This window comes from Gopherus flavomarginatus, chromosome 18 (assembly GCF_025201925.1).
Source record: "Gopherus flavomarginatus isolate rGopFla2 chromosome 18, rGopFla2.mat.asm, whole genome shotgun sequence".
Lineage (NCBI taxonomy): Eukaryota > Metazoa > Chordata > Testudines > Testudinidae > Gopherus > Gopherus flavomarginatus.
In genome coordinates, this window is record NC_066634.1 from 21,138,354 (window position 1) to 21,161,715 (window position 23,362).

The 23,362-nt window shown below is 54.2% G+C and overlaps 1 protein-coding gene across 2 annotated transcripts in view; it reads left to right on the forward strand.

Annotated features, from left to right (window-relative positions):
* Window positions 1-257: 257 nt before the first annotated feature.
* Window positions 258-23,362, forward strand: part of NPAS1 (neuronal PAS domain protein 1) — a 96,200-nt gene continuing 73,095 nt past the window's right edge. For both annotated transcript variants that reach the window (XM_050928427.1, XM_050928428.1), the window contains exons 1-3: window positions 258-340; window positions 18,877-19,049; window positions 21,848-22,095. In XM_050928427.1, the coding sequence (XP_050784384.1) occupies window positions 18,958-19,049; window positions 21,848-22,095 (340 nt within the window). In that variant the 5' untranslated portion in view covers window positions 258-340; window positions 18,877-18,957. The remainder of the gene's footprint in view (window positions 341-18,876; window positions 19,050-21,847; window positions 22,096-23,362) is intronic.

Genomic DNA, 23,362 nt, shown 5'->3' on the forward strand with positions numbered 1-23,362 from the left:
GGGGTGTGCCGGCGGCTCCAGCGGAATCCCCTCCCCCGGCCCCCCGCCCACAATGTCCGCTAATCACCATCTGAAAGGCGGGGCGGCCGGGCTGGGGAGCGGGGGGTGCGCGGAGCCGGCCGGAGAGGAGACGGGACCCGCCGGGCGCCCTCCGTGCAGCCGGGGCAGCCCCAGGGAGCGCGGCGGGGGGTCTATGGAGGCGCCTGCCGGCTGCTGCCCCCAGCGCCCCGAGGCCACGGCGGATGGTCACCCCCCCGCGGGAAGGAGAGGAGCCGCCAGCAGCAGCTACAGCGGCCCGGGCACCTGCCCCTTTGCCCTGGGATCCTGCCATGCCAGCCGGGTAACTCCTCTGCCTTCTGCCCCTCGGGGGGGCTGGATAGGAAGGGGAGGGGCTGAGTGAGTGGGGGGCTGGAGCGAAGGGGTGCAGGGAGGTGAGTGTGGGAGGCTGGGGATGCATGGAAGTGGGGGGCTGGAGAGAAGGGGTGCAGGGGGTGAGTGTGGGGGGATGGGGATGCATGGAAGTGGGGGGCTGGAGCGAAGGGGTGCAGGGGGTGAGTGTGGGGGGATGGGGATGCATGGAAGTGGGGGGCTGGAGAGAAGGGGTGCAGGGGGTGAGTGTGGGGGGATGGGGATGCATGGAAGTGGGGGGCTGGAGAGAAGGGGTGCAGGGGGTGAGTGTGGGGGGATGGGGATGCATGGAAGTGGGGGGCTGGAGCGAAGGGGTGCAGGGGGTGAGTGTGGGAGGCTGGGGATGCATGGAAGTGGGGGGCTGGAGAGAAGGGGTGCAGGGGGTGAGTGAGTGGGGGGCTGGGGATGCATGGAAGTGGGGGGCTGGAGAGAAGGGGTGCAGGGGGGTGAGTGTGGGAGGCTGGGGATGCATGGAAGTGGGGGGCTGGAGAGAAGGGGTGCAGGGGGTGAGTGTGGGAGGCTGGGGATGCATGGAAGTGGGGGGCTGGAGAGAAGGGGTGCAGGGGGGTGAGTGTGGGAGGCTGGGGATGCATGGAAGTGGGGGGCTGGAGAGAAGGGGTGCAGGGGGGTGAGTGTGGGAGGCTGGGGATGCATGGAAGTGGGGGGCTGGAGAGAAGGGGTGCAGGGGGGTGAGTGTGGGAGGCTGGGGATGCATGGAAGTGGGGGGCTGGAGCGAAGGGGTGCAGGGGCTGAGTGAGTGGGGGGCTGGGGATGCAGGGAAGTGGGGGGCTGGAGAGAAGGGGTGCAGGGGGGTGAGTGTGGGAGGCTGGGGATGCATGGAAGTGGGGGGCTGGAGCGAAGGGGCGCAGGGGGTGAGTGTGGGAGGCTGGGGATGCATGGAAGTGGGGGGCTGGAGCGAAGGGGTGCAGGGGGGTGAGTGTGGGAGGCTGGGGATGCATGGAAGTGGGGGGCTGGAGCGAAGGGGCGCAGGGGGTGAGTGTGGGAGGCTGGGGATGCATGGAAGTGGGGGGCTGGAGCGAAGGGGTGCAGGGGGGTGAGTGTGGGAGGCTGGGATGCATGGAAGTGGGGGGCTGGAGAGAAGGGGTGCAGGGGGTGAGTGTGGGAGGCTGAGGATGCATGGAAGTGGGGGGCTGGAGAGAAGGGGTGCAGGGGGTGAGTGTGGGAGGCTGGGATGCATGGAAGTGGGGGGCTGGAGCGAAGGGGTGCAGGGGGTGAGTGTGGGGGGATGGGGATGCATGGAAGTGGGGGGCTGGAGAGAAGGAGTGCAGGGGTGAGTATGGGGTGCAGGGGTGCATGTGGTTGGGGGGCTGGATAACAAGAGTGCAGGGGCTCTGTGTGGTAGGCAGGGGGCTGAGGGGGCATGGGAGTAGAGGTCGGGAGAGAAGGGATGCAGAAGGCTGTGGGGGGCAGGGGCTTGGCTGGGGATTGCAGGGGGTTGTTGCATGGCTGGAATGTGGGTATCTGGGGATATGGGAAATGGGCTCTGGATAGAAGGAGTGCAGGGAGCTGAGTGTGGGGTCTAGGGGGTGCATGAGTGGGGGGATCTGTATAAAAGCAGGTGCAGGGAGCTGAATGGGGGTTGGCGTGCATAGCTGGGTTTGTGGGGGTCCCATGGATGATGGGGTAGTGGGTGTATGAAAGTTGAAGGGGGTCTGCATAGAGAGGGGGCTGGGGGCTGAGTGTGCGGGGCAGTGGGTGCATGGATGAAGGTGTCTAGGGATTGCATGAGTGGGGGGATCTGGGGGCTGAATATGTAGGCGGAGGGTTCTATGGGATTCATATCTGTTGGGGGAGCCAGGCAGGCATGCACCTGTGTTGGAGTGCATGGGGGCCATGGAGAGGGTATGTATGTAGGTTCGGGGGGGTCTGTCAAGGGCTGGTGAGGGGCTGCTGAGGGGCTGCCTGGCTCCAGAGCACATGGCATTGACAGCAACTGGGGGGAGGGGGATGCCCTAACCTGTGGGTCCCCTAACTTTAGCTGGGGGGAGGGGGCTCTGGGTCAGGGTATTTGCATGGAATGGACCTGGCCTCCCCCCTACTCCCTCGGTATAGACCTGGCCTCCCCCTGCCATCTAAACCACCCTTTGCTCTCACCAGCGCACTCACCTCTGTCTCCATGCCATGCACCTTCATCCCATAAAACCCCACACCCCAGCTCCTGCCACACTCAGCTGCTGCCCTGGGAGGGAGGGGGCAACAGAGCCCCAGCCCCTGCAGAGAGATCTGCTCAGGCACATCTTGTGGAGTGCACCCCCTGCCCCCCATGATCAGCACTGATGTGCAGCTGTTGATCTGGGAAACTTTCTCCTCTCCCCACCCACTTCTCCCCCTGGATGTTGGGGGAGAGCCCAGCTCTGCTCCGTTGGATTCTGGATTGGCATCTTCCCCTTCCCATCAGGCTGTGAATGGGGTGGGGGTGCAGGGGGAGCAGTACTGTTTTTGGCTTTGAATATGAATCCCCCATTCTCTCTCTGTGCTGGGTGAAGGGCTGGATCCACTGCGGGAGCAAAGATCCAGGGTAAGGGCTCTAGTGACTGAGCGTTGTGCTTGGGGTATATGTGGAGGGGAGGGGCTTGGAGACAGTGAGGGTCTGAGCTCAGAGCCCCAGCTCTGCTCTGAGCTCCGGGCCTCTCTACTTCCCTGGGAGTGCAGAGCCGGCCAGAGAGCAGCTGTCTCCCAGTGCTGGAGATACCAAGGAGCTGCCATGGCAGAGCTCAGGGCACAGCTTGGGGCATCGCTCTTCCAAACCTCATTCAGAGGTGATGTCTCAGCAGGTGAATCTTGCTTCTTTGCTGTGTCGGTAACATGCCCCCCCCTTATGTCTTACCCTCAAAACCATGTCTGCTCTGATGCCTGAATGCCAGTTGGCAGCTTGGCAGCATCTCCTGCCTTCTGCGGCTATGGGTGGAAGGATTCCTGGCTCTGGCTGGTTACCTGCTCTGCCCTGGGCCATCTGCTGAGCAAATATGTTCAGGGCAGGACTGGGCTGATGATAAAGGGGATTCTCTCTCTGGAGGTGGCTGGGGACAGACCAACCCTGTGGTTCTCTGTGGCTTCTTAATCTGGGCAGCCGGCTCCCCGTGCAGGATCCCAGCCTGAGCTCAGCCATTATAGCCACAAACCTCATCCCCCCAACTCCATCTGTCCCATTCCCCGGCCTCGTGCCCTCCTTCCCTAGCCCACCTGGGGCGGAAGGTGGAGAGAGACTGAGCCAGAATCAGGCTGTGGAGGGAGGGCGGCCCCAATGGCTGGGAGCGAGTGAGGCTGTGATGTAGTCCCACTGGAGTGCAGGGGGTGAGAAGAAATGTAGGGCTAATGGGGTGCGGGGGGGAGCTGTCCTAGATGGATCCCAGAGCTCATACCCTGGGGGGCAGTTTGGGATCATCCCCTAACACACTTCTCCAGGGCTTTGCACAGCCTGTTTGGCCAGAGTTTGGCAAAGCATCAGTGCTCGCTCCAGGAGTCTGGGGTCTCCCCGTCTGCAGAGAGACCTGGGGTGGGATAACACCTGCCCCGGGGTGTTCCGAGCCTTGGTCTGCTTTCCGGACTGTGCCCGGGTTGCTGGGTTTCTCAGCTTTGTTTTGTGCTGGAAAAGACCATTCTGATCTGACCTGCTGCATCGCGCAGGCCAGGGCATCTCGCCCGGCGATTCCTGCATCCAGCCCCAATCTTGGGGGCGAGCTAGAGTGGAGCGTGTAGAAAGAGACGCCCCATCTCACCGTAGACTCAGAGCAGTAGAGAATCCCCCCTGTCCTGAGGGGGGCTGTTCCTTGGGTTAATTACCCTTCCCTGTTACAAACGCGCACCCTGGTTCCTGTCTGAATTTGTCCAGCTGCTGCTCCCAGCCATGGTAAAAGAGCAGAGAGCTGGGTTGGGATTGGAGAGAAGGAACCAGAGAATGTGTCTGTCCGGGCCTGGGGCTTGTCTGTCCTAGAATTGGGGAAGACTGGCTGGATTCTACCAAGTCCATCCCAGGGCTGGTCTCCACAGTCTAATCTCCAGAGTTTAATCTGGGCTCCCCCCTACCCCTGACCCACCACCTGCTAGTCCTGATCAAATGCCCAACAGCTACCGCCCTCCTCTAAGGCCCTCTTGAAAGTCCAGGGCACTTTTCTCCCCACCCAGCTGTGAATTTCCAGGGAGATTTTCCCCTGCTTGGTGCCTGACGCCTCTGAAAGTCACTGGGAGTTTGGCACTTGGCTGCCATTTTTGCATTTGAAAATGGACCCCTTTTATGACCCCGAAGAGGTGAGAGGCCTGGGAGGACAGGTAGAGCTGAGAGGAATAGCCACTAGATCTGGGAAGGGTGTGGGGTCTAGTGGTTACAATAGTGGGGCCTGGGAGTCAGGACTCCTGGGTTCTGTTCCCAGCCCTGGGAGGGGCATGGGGGCTTACAGCAGTGTGGGGCTGGGAGTCAGGACTCCTGGGTTCTGTTCCCAGCCCTGGGAGGGGCATGAGGGCTTACAGCAATGTGGGGCTGGGAGTCAGGACTCCTGGGTTCTGTTCCCAGCCCTGGGAGGGGCATGAGGGCTTACAGCAATGTGGGGCTGGGAGTCAGGACTCCTGGGTTCTGTTCCCAGCCCTGGGAGGGGCATGGGGGCTTACAGCAGTGTGGGGCTGGGAGTCAGGACTCCTGGGTTCTGTTCCCAGCCCTGGGAGGGGCATGGGGGCTTACAGCAGTGGGGGGCTGGGAGTCAGGTCTCCTGGGTTCTATTCTAGATTCTGTCTCTGGACTTGCTGTGACACCTTGGGCCAGTCACTTAGTCTGTTCCTACTGTTTCCTGAGTTGTGAAGCACAGATGTCCACCTAACCCCGTAGGGTGGCTGTGCGGCTTTGCTGCTGCGTATCAAGTGCTTGGAGATCCTCGGTGAGGGAGTTGCTATGGATGTGACCTGCATGTTTGTGGCAATGACTCAGCTAGTGTGTGTATATGGCACAGCTTGGTCGTGGGTCATAGCCCCCATAGTGCTGAGAGCTTGGGGAGATTCTCCTTGAGCTCAAGTGGCAGCGTGGGGTGAGAGTGGATCTGAGGGCATAAGGTAATGCAGCAATGTGGGAGCCAGCCGGGGTCTATTCAGTTTCATGCAACAGCCATAGAAAGACCAGCTGTGAGTCTGTGGGCAGGATCTTTCCTCCCGGTGATGCTGCAGGAGGCAGAGAGTGGGGCTGGAAATGGAGGATGGGGACGGGGTGCATAGTTTTGCTGCTGGCTGCTACAAAAATCCCCAGGGCCAGGGAGGAAGGATTCCAAGGGGAGCCAAGAGCCCTCCTGTCTGTGGAAGGCAGATCCAGCCAAGCTGGTGTACCAGATTGGAGTGGTTTGGTGTAGTCCCCCAAGGGGACACCTTAGCCTGCTTCCATCCGCTCCTGACTATCCTGGGGAATCTTTAATAGAGACCTTTGAGTTTTGCTTTCATAGTTGGGGCCTAATTGCATCAGAGCGGGCCCTTCTCTGCTGCCCACTTTGAGTGGAGGGAGTACATTTTTTGATCATGCACATGGGCCTCTGCCACCCTCCCTTACTCCCTCCCCCTCCCAAGTTCTCCCATGAGGTCTAGTCTACGGGGCTGCGAACACCCAGGGTGGAACGTGGCGTGTGGCTCGGGGATGGCTCCATGATCATAGATTTTGCACCTAGTTTTTCCTAATGCTCATCCATAGCCTTGCGCCTTCTGAAAACCCTCCAGCCACCAAACAACAAGCTGATGGACAAATATCAACCCCCCCCCCGACTCCCCGCAGGGGGAAAAAACCCGAGTTGGGGAGCTTAAAAGATGGAACTGATCGCCCCAAACCCCTCTCCAGCGTCCGCCTGTGGCCTGTGTTGCTAGTGGCAGGCTGGCATTGGTATGCACAAAGCAGCCTTTCTATTGATGAGCTCAATTTGATATGCGTGAGAGGTGTGGGCTTGGATTGGTATGTGTGAGAGGGTGCGAGTGCGGTGGGGCGTGCGTTTGGATCGGTATGCATGTGTGCGTGTGGCGAGGACGTGGGCCAGAGCAGGTCTGTGGCTGCGGGCGGGTGGAGGCTGGTGTTGTGCTGAGGGAAAGCAAAGCACCTCTCCCAAACCTCGCTGTCTTCTGCATCCAAGCATCCGGGCCAGGAGGGAGGCGTGCTTCGTGCCGGAGCGAGATCCGCAGGCTGGTGGCAAGGGCACCAGGAGACTAGCCCCAAACGCAGAGGCAGATGTGGCGGCTGGGTCTGGCTCACACCAGGGTGGCCGAGGGGCGCATGCAGGCCTGGCAGGCACGATTGGCAGCAGCAGATGCTGTCTGGGAATGAATCTGCTGTGGACACGTGAGGCCAGATTTCTCCAAGGTGCAGTTTGGACATATTATCTTTACATGAGTTTGTGGAAGGGAAAGCAGATCGGTCAGTTTCCCCTTCTGCAACCCGTGCTCAGATGCCCAGCAGCTGTTTGTTGTATTTGTGTTACCTGCAAGCCAGCCTTGGTTTATTTAAAAAAAACAAACAAACGAACAAACCTGTCTTTAATTTAAATGAGGAACAATCTCAAAGCCATTAAAATTTTCTAGTTCACCCCCTTTTTAATCCCAACACTTCAGCATGTTTTTAAAAGTCCTTCTTGACCTAAGCTTCCACTTCTCATGATTGATATCTATAGCTGCCATCCTAATATGAATTAGTTATTCAGATGTGTGGTTCCTAGGCATTGTTACAAACAGATTGAAGAGAGTCTTGGTGACCCAGAACTAGCTTTGGTTTAAGTTCCTAGCAGATGATGATTTAAAAAAAAAGGAAAAATATTCTCTCTCCCCCTTGCTGTTTGGGGAAAGTCCTCCTGAAAATAATCTGTGCAAAAGATCTATTGCTTCACTGAATGGAAACATATCCTGTGGTATTTCTGATGGGAAAATAGAGATTTTGAGTTCCCCTGACTTGAAAAAGAACTCCTCTTAACCTCTGCAGGTTTGTACCGAATGCTGTGGATTTTAATTATAACTCCCGTGCGAGAGCCTGCAGTAATTGAGCTAAATTCATGTCATAGTTTATGCTAATATTTTTGCAATTAGGGGCTTTTAGAAAGATCTCTCTCCAACGCTTCTAGCTTCTTGTCTTGTTACCAGAGTCTGTCGTTTTTTTGTTTTTTTTTTAAATTTTCTCCTTGCAACAAACTTGGGGTTGGTGGGAAACATGTTGGATGGGAAAGGTTTGTGTGTGAAGATAACGGGCTGTTTCATTCATGCATCTGAGGTGTGGTTTTTGCTGAAGGTGCCTCACGCTCACACCGTGATGGTAGAGAATAAACTCTGCCGGGTGCTGTTCACGCTTCGCTCTGCACCCTAGGGCATCTGACGGTTTGTACTGTCCCCAACTGTCCATCCCTCTGCCCCGGGCTAATGCTAGTGCAAAATGCCCCTGCTTTGCACTGGTGTAAATGCACAAGGGTGTAGGCTGATGGGAGAATCGGAGCCCTATGAATCAAGGCAGAGTAGTAATAATAATAAAAACCACCTGGGGAAAGGTGCTGCATTGTGGACTCAATGTATAGATTCTCTCTCTTGATTCTCAGAGTGGGTACAGGCTGGGCAAACCTCACATACCCCTCTTCCCTTGACCCAGCCCCATAAAGGGAGCTCCGTCTCCTCTTTGGCCTCTCTGCTGAGTCTGCCTGTAAAGGTGATGATGGGGAGTTGGTGGCTTATATGACGTGGGCTTTTCACAGAGGGCAGCGCCTTTCAGAGTGACTTCTGGCCCTCGGCTTTCAGGATCCACCAGCCACAAAACACTTAGCCCAATATCCTGTTTCTGAGCATTCCCGTTTCATGGTATTTTCGTTTGTTTTTTAACTCCGGGGGTCTGTAGCAAAAAGTGGCCAAGAGTTTTCACAGCTTGTTAGAGTGTTACTGGCATCGGCATCACGGATTGCAGCTTGCAGCAGGGTCCTTACGGTGGAGATCACTGGCAGTGCTTTCCAGGTAACAGGAAGTGAACCTCTTGTGATTGGCAGCTCACCTATAAGTCCCAGTTCTGCCCAGGTGCAGGATGCCTACTGTAGATTCATAGAGTTTAAAGCCAGAAGACCATGTACTCTGACCTCCTAAATAGCCCAGGCGAGAGAAGTGGTAGATACATAGGACTGGAAGAGACCTCTTGGGTCATCGAGTACAGTCACGGGCAACCCCATTGTATAATCCTGTTCATGAATTTATCAAGCCCTGTCTTCAAACTAGTTAGATTCTTTGCCCCCCGTCCAGTTACCCCCGTTTTGAGCCCAGTCACTTGTGTCGGACTAATGTTTCTCTTCCAGAAACACACCTTGTCTTGATCTGAAGCCAGCGAGAGATGGAAAATCCTCCGCTTCTCTTGGGAGTTGATTCCACCTGTCCTCCTTGTTAAATGCGTGAGCCTTATTTCTAACCTGAACTAGTTCTTGTTCTGCCTTCCTCCACTAGACTGTAGAGCCCTTAGTGCCCGGGATTGTCTCCCCATGAAGGTGCTGATACGCTATAATCAAGCCATCTCTGGTTTTCCCGTCTCCTGAGAATTTCCTAGATTTCAAAAATAAATAAATAAATAAATAAAAGTCATCCTCAAAGTTGGGACAAAAAGTCAAAATCTCAAAAATTTCCACAATGCAAAACAAATAAACAAAAAAATTCTGTTGATTCTTCCCCAACAAAACATGTTTATCTATGTGTCTGAGGTTCTACCAGTTTGCTCAGTACTGAAGATAGGCTCACCGGGCTGTAATTGCCAGGATCACCTCTGGTGCCTTTTTGAAAAAAATCAGCATTACGTTAGCTATCCACCAGTACAGAGGCTGATTTCAGTGATAGGTTACGTACTACAGAGAGTAGTTCTGCAGTTTCATAGTTGCGTTTCTTCAGACCTCTTGGGTGAATCCCATCTGGTCCTGATAACTTTTTATTGTTTAATCTCTGAATTTGTTGTAAAACCACTTCTCTTGACACATCAGTGTGTGATGGTACCCCATACGGTCCCATGACCTCTGACTGCCAGAAGCTGAGACTGGATGGATCACTTGATAATTCCTCTGTTCTGTTCATTCCCTCTGAAGCACCTGTCACTGGCCACTGTCCCAGTATGGCCATTCTTACGTTCTTATTTGTCATCTCAAAAGAATAGCTCTGATATGGGTATCTCCCTCGCATGCTCTGCAGTGAAGGAAATAATTCATTTAGCTTCTCTGCAATGGCCTTGTCTTCTCTGAGTGCTCCTTTAGCACCTCCATCGTCTGGTGACCCCTCTTGGTTGTTGGGCAGGGTTCCTGCTTCTGATGTACTTAGAAAAAAAATTCTGACAGTTAATTTTTGTGTCTTTAGCAAGTTGCTTCTCAAATTCTGTCTTTACCTGCTTTATTATCCTTTTACACTTACACTGCTGGAGTTCGTGTTTCTTCCTGTTGTCTTTGATAGAATTTGAATTCCAGATATTTAATTTTGCCTCTCACAGCCTCTGTTACTCGGCTGGTTAGCATGGTGGTCGTCTTCTGGTCCCCTTATTGTTCAGACTGGGGCGGTTAAGGTGGGACCACTTTTTTGTATGGACAAAGCCTGACTGGAAAGAAGGTCTTTTGGGCAGGGACTGTCTTTGTGTTCTGCGTTTGTACAGCCCCTGGCATAAGGGCTTGGTACATCGCTCGAGTGCCTAGGTGCTACCGTAATACACTTAACAGTGTTAAAATGTACACAGTGGAGTCCTGCTCCGAGGCAGGGACTCTCGGGTGTTACCATAATACACCTAATAGCAATTAGTATGCAAAGCGCACTTCACAATGGGGTCCTGCTACATGACTGGGGAGTGTCAAGGGTCTACTCTAATACACCTAATAGCAATTAGTATGCATAGCGCATGGCACAATGGGGTCCTGATCTCTGATTAAGGCTTCTAGATGCTGTGGTTATACAAATAACTAATCATAATAATAGGGCTGGTCTGGGTATAAATTGGGACCAACTTTATCACCCTGAGTCCTGCCTGGAACCTGAATGGACTGAGATGGTCAGAAATCTCGCTCTGTTTCTCTAGTCCTAACTCTCAGTCCCCTCTTGCTGTCACTCCAATGTCCCCCAAGGGCGCAGAAGCTTATCCCAGCTCTGTGTGTTTCCTGCTGTTGGCTTGGACTTGTTCCGTGGTGTTGGCGTGGCTGGCTGGGACCCCGAAGATTGAATCTGGGGTTGGGTTCCTTGACCTTTGCTGAAAGGATCCACCTCACTGCTAGAGATATTGCCGTCTCAGGGGGGTCGGTACGGACTGGAGTTGGTCGTACGGCATTCTGCTGCTGGGAAGTACTGATTCGACCGGAACCTTGTGCCAGAATGTGTCAATTGGTGTCAAAAATTTTGCAGGGAATTATCAAAACAAAGCCTACCGTTGTCTTTGTTCAGTGATTGTACAGTGCCTGGCACAATGGGCTCTTGGTCCATGACTGGGGCTCCTAGGTACAGCCGTGATACACCTAATAGTAATAAAATAATAATTACTCCACTTTGGAAGGGCGCTGTTCTGGTCAATTTGCCTGTGTAGACAATCCTTTAATCTGTCTGGATATGTCTACGCAGGAGCCGGAGGAGTGGATGTACCCGGGCTAGCTCTGATCGAGTTAGAGCACTAAATATAGCCATGGACCCATGGTGGTGTGAGCCCCAAGCCTTCTGAAACCCAGCGTAGACGCTCAGGGCAGCTAGCCTCCCCTGCCAGCCTCGCTGCTGCAGCAACTGCGCTATTTTTAGCACACTAGCTCGATCAGAGCTGGCACAGGTATGTCTGCTTGAGCTGGAAATTACACTGCTGGCACCAGCCTAGACTTACTGCTCGCTTCCCCATCTGCACTTCCCTATCTCACAGGGGCTGCAAGGGTACCTACGTGAAAGATGGCGAGGCACTTTGGTATCACAACAAAAATTGGGAGGGGAAGTCATTAGGAGCCATACTATGGAGAGGAACGAGCAATTTGTGATGTTGCATGTACGATACACCAGGGCAAAGTGGGGGGGAGAGCACCACCTCCCCAGTTTTCACTGGTTCCCGTGGTGGCACAGGGTGCAGGGGGATGGAGAACTGGGCTCATGCTATCCCCGAGTGTGTGGAACCCGCCGTCTGGGTCAGCCTGAGAGGCAAAAGGCCAGTGACAGCGTCTGGATCCTGACCCCAATATTCCTGCCAGTTTGGGGGTGTTCTAATGGGGAGTTCCCGCTCGTGGGGGAAGGAAACCAACTCAGACCCACTCGGGCTCTGAAATGTTCCTTTTTTAAAGTGTAATTTTGTAATTTCTCATAAATGATCAAAATCCAGATGGGCCGTGCGTGTGCCTAGAGTGTAAAATGTGAAATTAACATACCAAGTTAATTTCATGCACCCCCCACCCCTTGCCTCAGGTTATCTAAAGAAGGAACTTGAGCTCAGGGTTAGAGAGAGAGACTCTGTGGCGTGTGCATGTGTGCTGGGGGGTGGGGAGGAAGGGTTGGGAGCCAGGACTCCTGGGTTCTGTCCCTGATTCTGAGAGGGGATTGGGGTCTAGCAGATTAAATAAATGGTCTTGCGAGTCAGGAGAACTACTGCTGAATTCTGTTTTGAGCACTGCCCTGATTCACTATCAAGAGGGCGATTCATGTCCCACCGTGCCTCGGTTTCCCCATCTGTAAAACAGGCACAGTGATCCCGGGCCCATTTTTGTGAAGTGCATTGAAATCCCAGGATAAACCCGAAACATTTAGACACTTACGGATGCGTGTGGCAGACAAGCCACCAGGACAGCAGCCTGGCAGGAGGCGCTGCTCACAGCGGGGTCTGGTGCAACCTGGATTCCTGGTGAGCATCAAACACTGGGAATTATCATGGATAGTTCTCTGAAAGCATGAGAAGCATGGGGGGTGAAGTGAATGTTCCTCCATGGGAGCCCCTGATCAAGCTGGGATGTGCCCTGAGGTTGGGGGCGGTGAGTCAACTGAGACCTTTCCAGCTGAGGCATCTGGCTTACGGGGAAGAGGCAAAGAAAAGGCTCTGAGCTGCTTATGGGAGTCCTTGCCTCCTTCTGCCAGCGCTGCAGGGGTGAGGCAGCTTCCTCTGTCCTGCTGCCCTAGGGGGGTGGCTGGGAGGAGTGTGGGGAGCTGTAGCCGCAGCATTTGCATCCGTGTGGCCGGCCCAGAGTTATACCACGGGCTCCCCAGGCTCTCCATTGAACACCCCTGTCCCTTGCTCCAGGGCCGCGGACTCACTGGGTCAGCAGCTGGTTGGATGTTTAAAATTGTGAGGAGCCAACAGGGAGTTTGCAGCTCGGCAAGGTGGCTGGGAAGGATGTGGGGGAAGGGCAGAAAAAGAGGGGAGGCAGCTCGCTCCACCCTCTGTATCCTGAGAACCCCCTTCCTAGCTCTGGGAGGGGAGTGGGGTCTAGTGGTTAGAGCAGGGGCTTGGGAGCCAGACTTCCTTTGTTCTAGCTCCAGCTCTGGGAGAGGAGTGGGGGCTAGTGGTTAGAGCAGGGGGCTGAGAGCCAGGACTGCTGGATTCTGCCACTGACTCACCATTCGACCTCAAACCCAGGAGCTGTGGATTGTGTGCACGGGGGAGGGAGGCTGTTCAGGCTCTCTTCCCCCTCTTGATCCCTCCCACAGTTCCTCCTCTCATTTGTATTGCTATTAGGTGTATTATGGTAGGGCTGAGGAGCCCCAATCACGGGCCAGGCCCCCATTTTGCCAGCTGCTGCACATTTGTATTGCTATTAGGTGTATTACGGTAGCGCCTAGGCGGTTCCATTGTGCAAGGGGCTGTACAGACACAGAACAGAAAGATGGTCCCTGCCCTAATCTGGTCCCTAAACTCAGGGTTTATTCCCTTGCTGGACACCCCCCTTGGTCTTGTCACTGGCAGCCTTTGGGTTGAGGCTGCAGCAGCCGAGCCTGTGTCTCCCTGGGCATCATGGTGCCTTTTTAACCCTTTACCCTCCCTCTTAGTCCCTGCCGGCCAGTGACTCTCAAAGCCCTTTGCAGACACAGAATCAGGGCTGGTCTACAGCAGGGACCCCTTGTTCAAACTGATGTCAGTGGCTCTCTTCGCTGGGGCGCCGGGGGCCGGGGAGGTCTATGCCCCAGCTCCTGAAGTGCGGTTAATTATGCTCCCACCCACCCCAGGAAGAGGTGAGCGTTTTTCTCATGGGGGAGAAACTGAGGCACAGAGAGGCCAAGGGTCCTGTCCAGGGTTGGGGGTTAGAAACCAGGAGCCCTGAGGTGCAGCTCTGGGCTTTAACCACCAGCCCACGTTCCCTTAGGGGCGGGGAAGGAGAAAAGTCAGCTCCATGATTGTCGAAAGGCTTGGCTACATGAGGCAGGGTGGCCCAGGGGTTAGGACTCTATCTTAGGCATTGGGAGACCTGTGGGACATGCCCTGCTCTTCCACTGACTTCTTGCATGACCTTGAGCAAGTCATTTAGGCTTTCTGAGCCTCAGTTTTTCCATCTGTAAAATGGGGATAACAGCCATTATGGGGTTATGAGGATAAATCCATTAAAGATTATGAGGTGTTCAGATACTGTAGTGATGGACACCATATAAATTCCTAGGTTAGATGGGTAATTTCACAGACACTATAGCTATACTGTATGACTCCCTGGCGCTCCTATTGCAGGGCGTGTGTGTATGTCTGTACAGGATCGGTGTCTCAGTTATACCAAGTAAATGGCAGCTGATTGTTTTTTTTTTAATTAAGCCTTAATGACACCCTTAATTAGTCAGATTCCGTCAGATTTTTCTGTCCCTGGTACCCTTCCTCTTCTGTCTGTATGCTGAGGTGGCTTGTCAGCTCGCCGGGAGCAAGGCCTGTAACTTTCCCCCACGCCCAGGTTACTCCCGGGGGTGTCTGGCCTTAACCTCTCTGTGTCCCTTATTGTTGTTATGGTGGAGGCCCCAGTGAAAACCGGGAGCCCCCGCCTCAGGCTGGATACTGCCCAAGTGCAGAGTGAGAGACAGCCCCTGCCCCGAAGGGTTCACTGTATACATTGGCAAAGAGTGCGAGGGGAAACTGAGGCAGGGAGCAGGGCTGCGATACTCAATGCCGCATAGGACTAGAAGCCAGGTCTTCAGAGTCCCATCGTAGTGCTCTGCCCACTGGGCCATGTTGCCTCTCCCCTATGTATTAAATTGCCCCTTTTCACTGGGCCCCCCTTTCTGATCCCATATAGAGAGAGCAGCAGGTGGCTGTTGCTACCCACACCCCTCGCCTTTCCTGGGGCTGCCACGGCAACATCACCTTGGAACACCCCCCTCCCCCTAGGTTACTCCTGGTGGGGGCCTGAGGAGAAGGGCCGGGGATGACAAGTGCCCATGCTGGGAGTTCCCGTCCACGGCCCCAGGCTGAGGGGTCCCTGGTGGCTGTTGGAAGACTATCACAGCCAAACACCATCCATCCTGCAAATTCTTAGTGCCTGTAGGTGACTGATTCAGGAGGTCAAGAAAACAACTCGGGGGTCCTCCATTCTGGATCTGGTCTTGACCAACAGGGATGAATTCGTTGGGAAGGCGACGGTGGTCGGGAACTTGGGAGGACGTGATCAGGATCTGATAGAATTCAAGATCCTACAGGAAGGAGGACACGAGAACAGCAGACCGAGGACACTGGACTTCAGAAGGGCAGACTGCAGCCAGCTCAGAGGAATAGCAGGCAGGGTCCCATGGACAGACCAGTTAGGAAGAAAAGGAGTCTAAGGGGAACTGGCAGTTCCTAAAAGCGGGTAACGCTAGGTGCTCAGCATCAAGCTGTTCTGATGCAGAGGAAAGATTTAAAAAAGCCACAGGAGGCCAGTGTGGCTGCAGAAGGAACTTCTTAGGGATCTAAAACCCCAAAGGGATACACGCAGGGAACGGAAGGAGGGGCATGGCACCAAGGACGTATACATGGGAATAGCGCGAGCACGTAGGGGCGAAATCAGGAAAACCCAGGCAAGGAATGAACTATAGCTGGCAAGGAAGGTTGGAGACAACAAGACGGGGTCTCTTCAAATATGTCAGGCGAAAAAGAACGGATGATAGGAAGGCAGAGCTGCTCAATGCCGACCTTGCCTCAGGCTATCGCATGTGACCCAATGACTAGTGAAGTTACCACAGACAATACAGGGGAAGGGAGGCAGATCAGGATAAAGTAAAGAACGTGTCACAGATCTGACCAATTCGAATGAAGTCAAATCAGCAGGGCTGGGTGCTATTCACCCAGGGTACTGCAGGAATTAGATGACGAAATCTCAGAGCCGCAGGCGATGATACAAACACATGGATGACAGGAGAGATCCCGGAAGGCTGGAGAAGGGCCAGCGTAGAGCCCATCTTTAAAAAGGGGGAGCCAAGGAACTATAGACCCATCAGCCTGACTTCAATACTGGGAGCTACCAGAGCCATGTCGCAAACATTCCACTGGCGAATGCCGGCAGGCTGAAGGGGTGATCGCTAGCAGCCAGCCTGGATTTACCAAGAATAAACCCTGCCAAGCCAGCTTGATTCCCTTCTTTGCCAGGGTAACTGGTTTGGTGGACAGGGGGAATGTGGTGGACATCATATACCTGGACTTCAGCAAGGCTTTTGACACAGTCCCATGTGACATAACTAAGCTGGAGAAATGCGGGCTCAGCGGAACTACCATTAAGTGGATACGTAACTGGTTAAACAGCTGCAAACAAAAAGTAACGATTAATGGAACAATGTCGGGTTGGAGGGAGGTCTTGAGGGGGGTTCCCCAGGGATCTGTTCTGGGTTTGGTGTTGTTTGACATCTTTATTAATGCCCTTGGTGTAGGTATAGAGAGAGCAGGCTGACCACATTTGCAGGTGTCACAAAGCTGGGGGTGGTGGTGCGGGGTGGGTGGGGGGAGGGCTTGCCAACACTTTGGAGGGTAGAGGAACCTTGATAAATTGGAGAACTGGGCTATAGACAACACAATGAAATTCAGCACAGACAAATGGAAGGTGCTTCCGTTAGGGAAATAAAACCAAATGCACAAATGCAGAATGGGGGGTAACTGGCTTGGCAGCAGCGCTGCTGACAAGGAGCTGGGAGTTGTGGATCCCAACCTCAACACGAGTCAGCAACGCGTTGCTGCTGTAAAATAAAAAAGCAAGTGCAGTTTAGGTTGCAGTAACAGAGGCAAGTCCTGGGAGGTGACGGTACTGCTCTGCTCGGCGCTGGTTAGGCCTCAGCTGGAGAATAGCGTCCAATTTTTGGTCACCAACGTATAGAAACTGGAAAGGATCCAGAGGTGAGCGACAGAGATGATCAAAGGACGGAACACAAGCCGTAAGAGCAAAGGCTGAAGGAGCTGGATGTGGTTAGTTGGGAAAAGAGGAGATGAAAGGGGGACACAATAGCTGTCTTCAAATACTTGGAAAGCTGCCATCAGCAAGATGGAGAAAAGTTGTTCTCTCCTGCCACAGAGGGCAGGACAAGGGGCAGTGGGTTCAAACTACAGCCCAGCCGATCTAGATTAAATCTCCCTCACTGTAAGAACAGTAGGACAGTGGAACAGACGCCTTGGGGAGAGGGTCATTTTCACTGGAGGTTTTCAAAAAGAGGTGGAGTCATCTGTCTTGGGTGGTTTAGACCCAACAAATCTGCACCTTATCAGGGGGTTAGACTAGATGACCCTTGCGGTCCCTTCTCATCCTGGGGTTCTGAGATTCTATCCCGTTGAGTGCAATTAAAAAAGCTGATTGGGCAGCATGCATGGGGCACCACCACCAGCAGAGGGCATGCTGTCGGGCACTCTCAGGGGGCAAAGAACTGGAGATCATAAACCCCCCACACACACCCACCCGCACACACTGCAATAGAGGAAGAACGAGGGAAGAGCTGAGTGATGATCTAGTGGATAGCGCACTGGAGTGGGAATTTGGACACCTGGGTTCTTGTCCCAGTGCAGCTGCTGATCTTCTCAGGGCCCTTTGTGTATTTAGATTGTCTGTGAACACTTTGGGGCAGGGTCTGTGTCTGTGCAGCGCCCGGCGCAACGGGGCCTCGATCTCGGTCGCTGTGTGTTTGGGCAGCACCCGGCGTGACGGGGCCCCGATCTCAGTCACTGTGTGTCTGGGCAGTGTCCGGTGCGACGGGGCCCCAATCTCGGTCAGTGTGCGTCTGGGCAGTGCCCGGCATGATGGGGCCCTGATCTCGGTCACTGGGTGTCTGGGCAGCGCCCGGCGCGACGGGCCCCAATCTCGGTTGTTGTGTGTCTGGGCAGCGCCCGGCGCGACGGGGCCCTGATTTCAGTCACTGTGTGTCTGGGCAGCGCCCGGCACAACGGGGTCCTGATCTCGGTCACTGTGTGTCTGGGCAGCGCCCGGCACGACGGGGCCCTGATTTCAGGTGTTACTGTAATAATAGTGGTCTAAGATTATTAACCTCTCTGGCAGCTGTTCCCTGCATGATGCAGACCAATAAGTGAATGTGCTGGTCTGTACCAGCATCAGAGGGGACCCTAGAGTCAAAGAAGGGGGTGTTGCTCTCATCTCATGTAGAGGCGAGAGATCCAGTGAGCCTGGTGGTCTCTCCCATTCATTCTAAGGAGAGAGAAATTGTGTCTGTCTCCATTGCTTATCCTTGAAGGATACAGCTGCAATCTTAGCTTATGCCCTACGTGCTCCCAGCAGAACAAGGAGTAAGGTCTCAAATTGCAGTGGGGGAGGTCTAGGTTGGATATTAGGAAACACTATTTCACTAGGAGGGTGGTGAAGCACTGGAATGGGTTACCGAGGGAGGTGGAGGATTCTCCTTCCTTAGAGGTTTTTAAGGCCCGGCTTGACAAAGCCCTGGCTGGGATGATTTAGTTGGGGTTGGTCCTGCTTTGAGCAGGGGGTTGGACTAGATACCTCCTGAGGTCCCTTCCGACCCTGATATTCTATGAGCAGCTGATCCACCCTTATCTAGGCCATGTGCCTATGGGCAGCTCCTGTTCTGGGGACCAAGCCTCCTGCCTGAGCAAAGACCAGGTCTGCACAACAGACTTCCTTCAGGCAGGGGCACAAAGAGCTGGGATCTGTGACGGACAGCAGTGCCGGCAAATGCCCCTAGCGTAGCTGCAGCTATCCTGGCACAGGAGGAGCACTCTGCAGTGCTAGCGTAGCTGTGCCTGGCATGAGTTATGGTAGCATCAAGTGAGAGATAGTCCCTGCCCCACAGACCTCACAATCTAAGGAGGGGCTTATTTTCCCCATAGAGGCATGGGAAACTGAGGCACAGAAAGGGACTCCCTCAGGGTCACTCTGCAGAGCTGGGACTAGAACAGTGGTCTTCCATGTCCCACGCCTATACTCTATCCACTAGGCCTTACTGCCTCCCACAGAGGTCACCCTAGTCTCTCCTCTTCTTCATCATCCCCTAGCCCTTGGCAACAGCAGCAGGGTCTTCAGCGACAGGCGCTTCCTCCGTCCGTGCGGTGGCTCCCTGGGGCGGGGAAGAAAATTGAGCCTGTCTCACCTCTTGTTCCTGTAGGAGGCCTGGTCCTTCTCCAGAGGCAGCCACTCAGAGACTGCCTGAAGTCGGCCAGTCTGGAGCACACCGCCCCGAGTAACGATGGCAGCCCCGTTCGGCAATGAGGTGAAGTGCGTTAGCGTAGAGTGGGACTTCTTGCAAGGACTGTTGGTTAAGAATCAGCCGGTGCCCTGGTAAGATGCTGAAGAGGATGGATTCTTTGCACATATACAGCCCCTTCCACCTGTGTGTCTGAAAACACCGTACAGGTGTGGGTTAATAAAGCCAGATAACCCCCCCCCCCGCCCCCGGAGATGGTGTTGTCCTTGAGGGAAACTGAGGTCCAATGAGAAGTAACTCTCCTCCAGAGCTGGACTAGAAACCAGGAGTCCTGGCTACTAGTCCCCTGCTCTAACCACTAGTCATCATTCTCATCCTAGCTTGGGAATAGAACCCAGGAGTCCTTGCTTTAACCACTAGACACCACTTCCCCCTGCCCCTGAACTGGGAATAGAACCCAGGAGTCCGAGCTCCCAGTCCCCCCTGCTGTAACCACTAGATCCCACTCCCCTCTCGGAGCTGGAAATAGACCCCAGAGGTCCTGACTTCAAATCCTTCTTGCTCAACTCACTAAACGCTTTCCCCCTAAGTTGGCAATGGAACCCAGGAGTCCTGCCTTCTAGCCCCCTGCTGTACCCCCTCCTGCTGCACGCTTTGCTCTTCCAGCCCCTCCCCGCGGTGAGGATTTTCCAGGCCCACTTGCTGACAGTCTCTCATCCTGGGGTAGCAGGGACCAGCCTCCAAACGTCTGCCACTGAACTGAACTGTCGCTCTGACGCTTTTAAGGGTCTTCCCCACCCCCCACCATATCTCTGAAGGCAGAAACCCTTGGCTGAAACATCCCACACAAATGCAGCCCCCTCCATTCGGCCACTGGCGGGGCTCCCAGCTGGAGGCTGAGCTGGCTAGCAGCCAAGCGTAGAGAGTTTCCCCAGTGTCCTTGGGGAGCTGTCGCTGAGGGTTGTGTCCTCATGGGGAGAGGACCCAGAGCGCTCCATGGTTATTAGCCATTCCGTGAGTCTAGACTTGATGCTAGACAAATAAGTCCCGGCAGCTTCCGGGGCGACTCATGGCAAGAATTGTGTATCCCGCCTCATGAGACTAACTGGAAATGTGCCAGCGACTGCCCCACTCGCTCCTGGGATCCCTCGTCTGATTCCACCAGCCCCACAGCGGGAGCCCCTCCCATTTAGGGATCCTCCCAGGCAGGCCTGGCAGCTGCAGCAGTGCTCAGATCTAGAGTGGAGGGAAAAATTTTCAACAGACTTTTCGTGGAGAAATGCAGCTTTCTGTGCTCCAAAACGATCCATGAATTCGGGGCACAAATAGCTTCAGCAGAGGGAAAAAGGTGGCTTTATTGCAAAAAACTTTTGTTTTAAAATGCCATTTCAAATTCAGATTGGCCTTTAAAAAACCAAACACACAGCCACGGAAGAGGGTGGAAAACACCCACATCAAAACAAAAAACTAAAATCCCCACAAACAAGGGTAAAAAACACCCAAATTAAAAAAAAAAATCCTTAAACAAAGAAAAATCACAGAAAAGGGTGAAAAACGCCTGAAAACAGCTGACTCAAAACACAATCCTTTCGAGGTGACCAAAAAGTTTTAATTTTTTGAAAAAATTTTCAAGTTTTTAATTCAATGCAAAATTTTGGGGAAAAAAAACACATTTGTTTCAGTGGAATCAAACCAAATGTTTGAAATTTTTATTTTATTTTTTGGTTTGGTGGCTGATCTGCAAAATCCAGTATTTGCTCAGCTCTGCAGCAGGCTGTGTGGTGCCAGAGATACCCCTCGCCCTGCGTTGACTGTCAGCTCGGGGTTTAAACCTGCAGTGTAGACGTTCCCGCTCAGCCTGAGTCCAGATGCTGAGATCCACCCCGTTTTCTGGGTTTCGGAGCCCAGGCTCTGGCTCATGCAGGAACATCTCCACTGCAGTTTGAAGCCCCGTAGCGTGAACCTGAGTCAGTTGGGGGCTTGGAGGCTCAGTGCCATGGGGTTGGTTTTTTGCAGTATAGATGCACCCTCTTTGTTCCCTCTTTGGCTGTGGATGGAAGGGGGACTTAGTGGGTAGGGTTTCAGGAGACCAAAGTTCAATTCAGTCCCCGTTGAGCAGGTTGCTTAGGGCAGGCTGCCCCAGGCCTCCAGTTCCCCATCTGTAAAAGGAGGATACCCTTAAAGGGAGGTTGGGAAATCCATGAATCTGAAGATGTTCCGTGCTAGGGATACCAGATGCACTATTTTAAAAATTGTGATTTAAAGAAAAAAAAGTGAGGGATTTTTTTTTTAATTTGCTTTGAGGGGGCCGGGTTGTCAGGCCAGGGGTCTGGTGTCCATAGAGCAGACACCGTCCAGGAAGCAGCAAAACCAGCCCACTCTCAGACCCCCTTGTTACGGTGTCTTGTCCAGAGCCAGATGCAAAGTTTGACTTCTGCTCTGGTGCCTGGGAGCTAGCAAATGAGAATGAGCGGACTAGAGTTTGGGGTGCTGGGTCTCTGTTCTCCCCTCCAGCGTCAGACCCTCTGAGCATCCCACGGACCAATACATTCCTCATTTATCCCTTCTGCGCTCCCCAGAGGCCCTGCCAAGTTAGTAACCCTCTGCAACCATCCTGGAAGGCAAATTCTCTTTCCCAGCCCACCACATTCAGGCTACTGAGCACTAAGAGGTCTGGAAAAATCGGGGAAAAATTCATCGTGGCTCCACCCACAATGGAAAATATTCCACAGCTGCGTTGCATTGGGGGGGGCAGGCTGGGTGGCTGCACATTGGGTGAAGGTTGGGGGGCAAGGGCAGTGGCAGTGCCCTCTGTGGTGGCTGAGGGGGGACCAGTGTTGCCTGGTTGAGTCAGGAAGATGGCGGGTGGGGAGCAGCCCCCCAACCCTCGCGCTCTCTAACCCCGCTCTGTGTGTGCTCCCCCTCCCCCCAGTCTGCAGGCCCTGCGGAAAGAGAAATCCCGCAATGCCGCCCGCTCCCGGCGTGGGAAGGAGAACTTTGAATTCTATGAGCTGGCCAAGATGCTGCCCCTGCCCGGCGCCATCACCAGCCAGCTGGACAAAGCCTCCATCGTCCGCCTCACCATCAGTTACCTCAAGATGCGCGACTTCGCCAGCCACGGCGAGCCCCCGTGGGGGCTGCGGGCCGAAGGGAGCCCCCCGCCTGGCCCCGCCGGCAAAGGTAAGAGCTGAAAGCTGCGGAGAAGCAGAAAGAATTGGGACTCCCCCTACTATGCCCACCTGCAAGAACTCCCCAGCCCCTTAGTGATCAATGCTGGGGGGAAAAAACCCAATGGATCATGAAGTAAAGAGGGATTATACCCCATCTACGCTGACCTCCATCATCGTGGTATCTGACCCACACACAGCTCCCCGTGGGGCAAGGCAGAGCTGTTGACTTAGCGTGACCAACCCTAAAGGTGTGAAAATCAAGGTCGGACCCCAAAACATCATGAGATTGGCCAGCCCCAAGCCCATGAGATTGTTAATATTATCTTTCAAAGTACTAATGGGGGTTTCTTGTCTGTCTTGTGTTAAACCCCCTGTCCCCCGCCCTGCCCACCGCGCACCGGTGACACTTACTAGTGCCAGGGCTCGCATTTTTATTAAGCTGATTCTCAGGCCCTGCTTCAGACACGCATCTGCCCCTCAATCAGTCGCCACCCCCCCCGCCTCATCGGCTCTGCCCCACATTTGCAATCCGGGGGAGTCAGGTGATTGAGGATCTGGGCCTACACTGGAACATCCAAGGCTGCACAAGAAGCAGGAACTGAATCCTGGCTCCGCTAGCATCCCAGGTGTGGCCATTCTTCCCCTCGGCTTTCTGCCCCAGAGAGCTTATAAGTTAAATAGACAAGACAGGCAAAGACCAGGAGGGGAAAGTGGAGGCCCAAGTTTGCCCATGGTCAGACAGCAAGTGCACGGTCGAGCCGGCAACAGAATCCAGATCTCAGTCCAGTGCCCTAATCGCTGGCTCCAAAATATTACCCTAAAAGAGTCACTTCACTAGCTGCTAGCAGCAGTAGACTTTTATCCTCTGGGTGGACCAGCCACAGCAAATTCGGCCAGCTCCTGGGGGTTCCTGATATGTGCCCAGTGAGGACATTGTGACCCCCTCACCTCCAGCTCTCCCTGCCCTTGTCCTATCGAAGGGGCATCGGCTGCTCCATTCCGACACATGTGCGCGTTCCCTCGCACCCAGAGCGCACAGAAAATAGCATTGATTAGCCACGCAATAAATCACCATTTAAATAATGCAGCTTCCAAGTGTGTAATTAAGCAAATTAACTGCCTCGGAAGAATACAGGCTCCCAGCGATTTCTGATTACTGTCATTACCCACGGGGTAGTTATCAGGCAAATAACATGTGTTCCCTGAAATAGGGATAAACATCTGCCTATTGTTACAAGGGGAGCTGGGCAGACCAGCCCTGTGCTGTCCATCCCCCC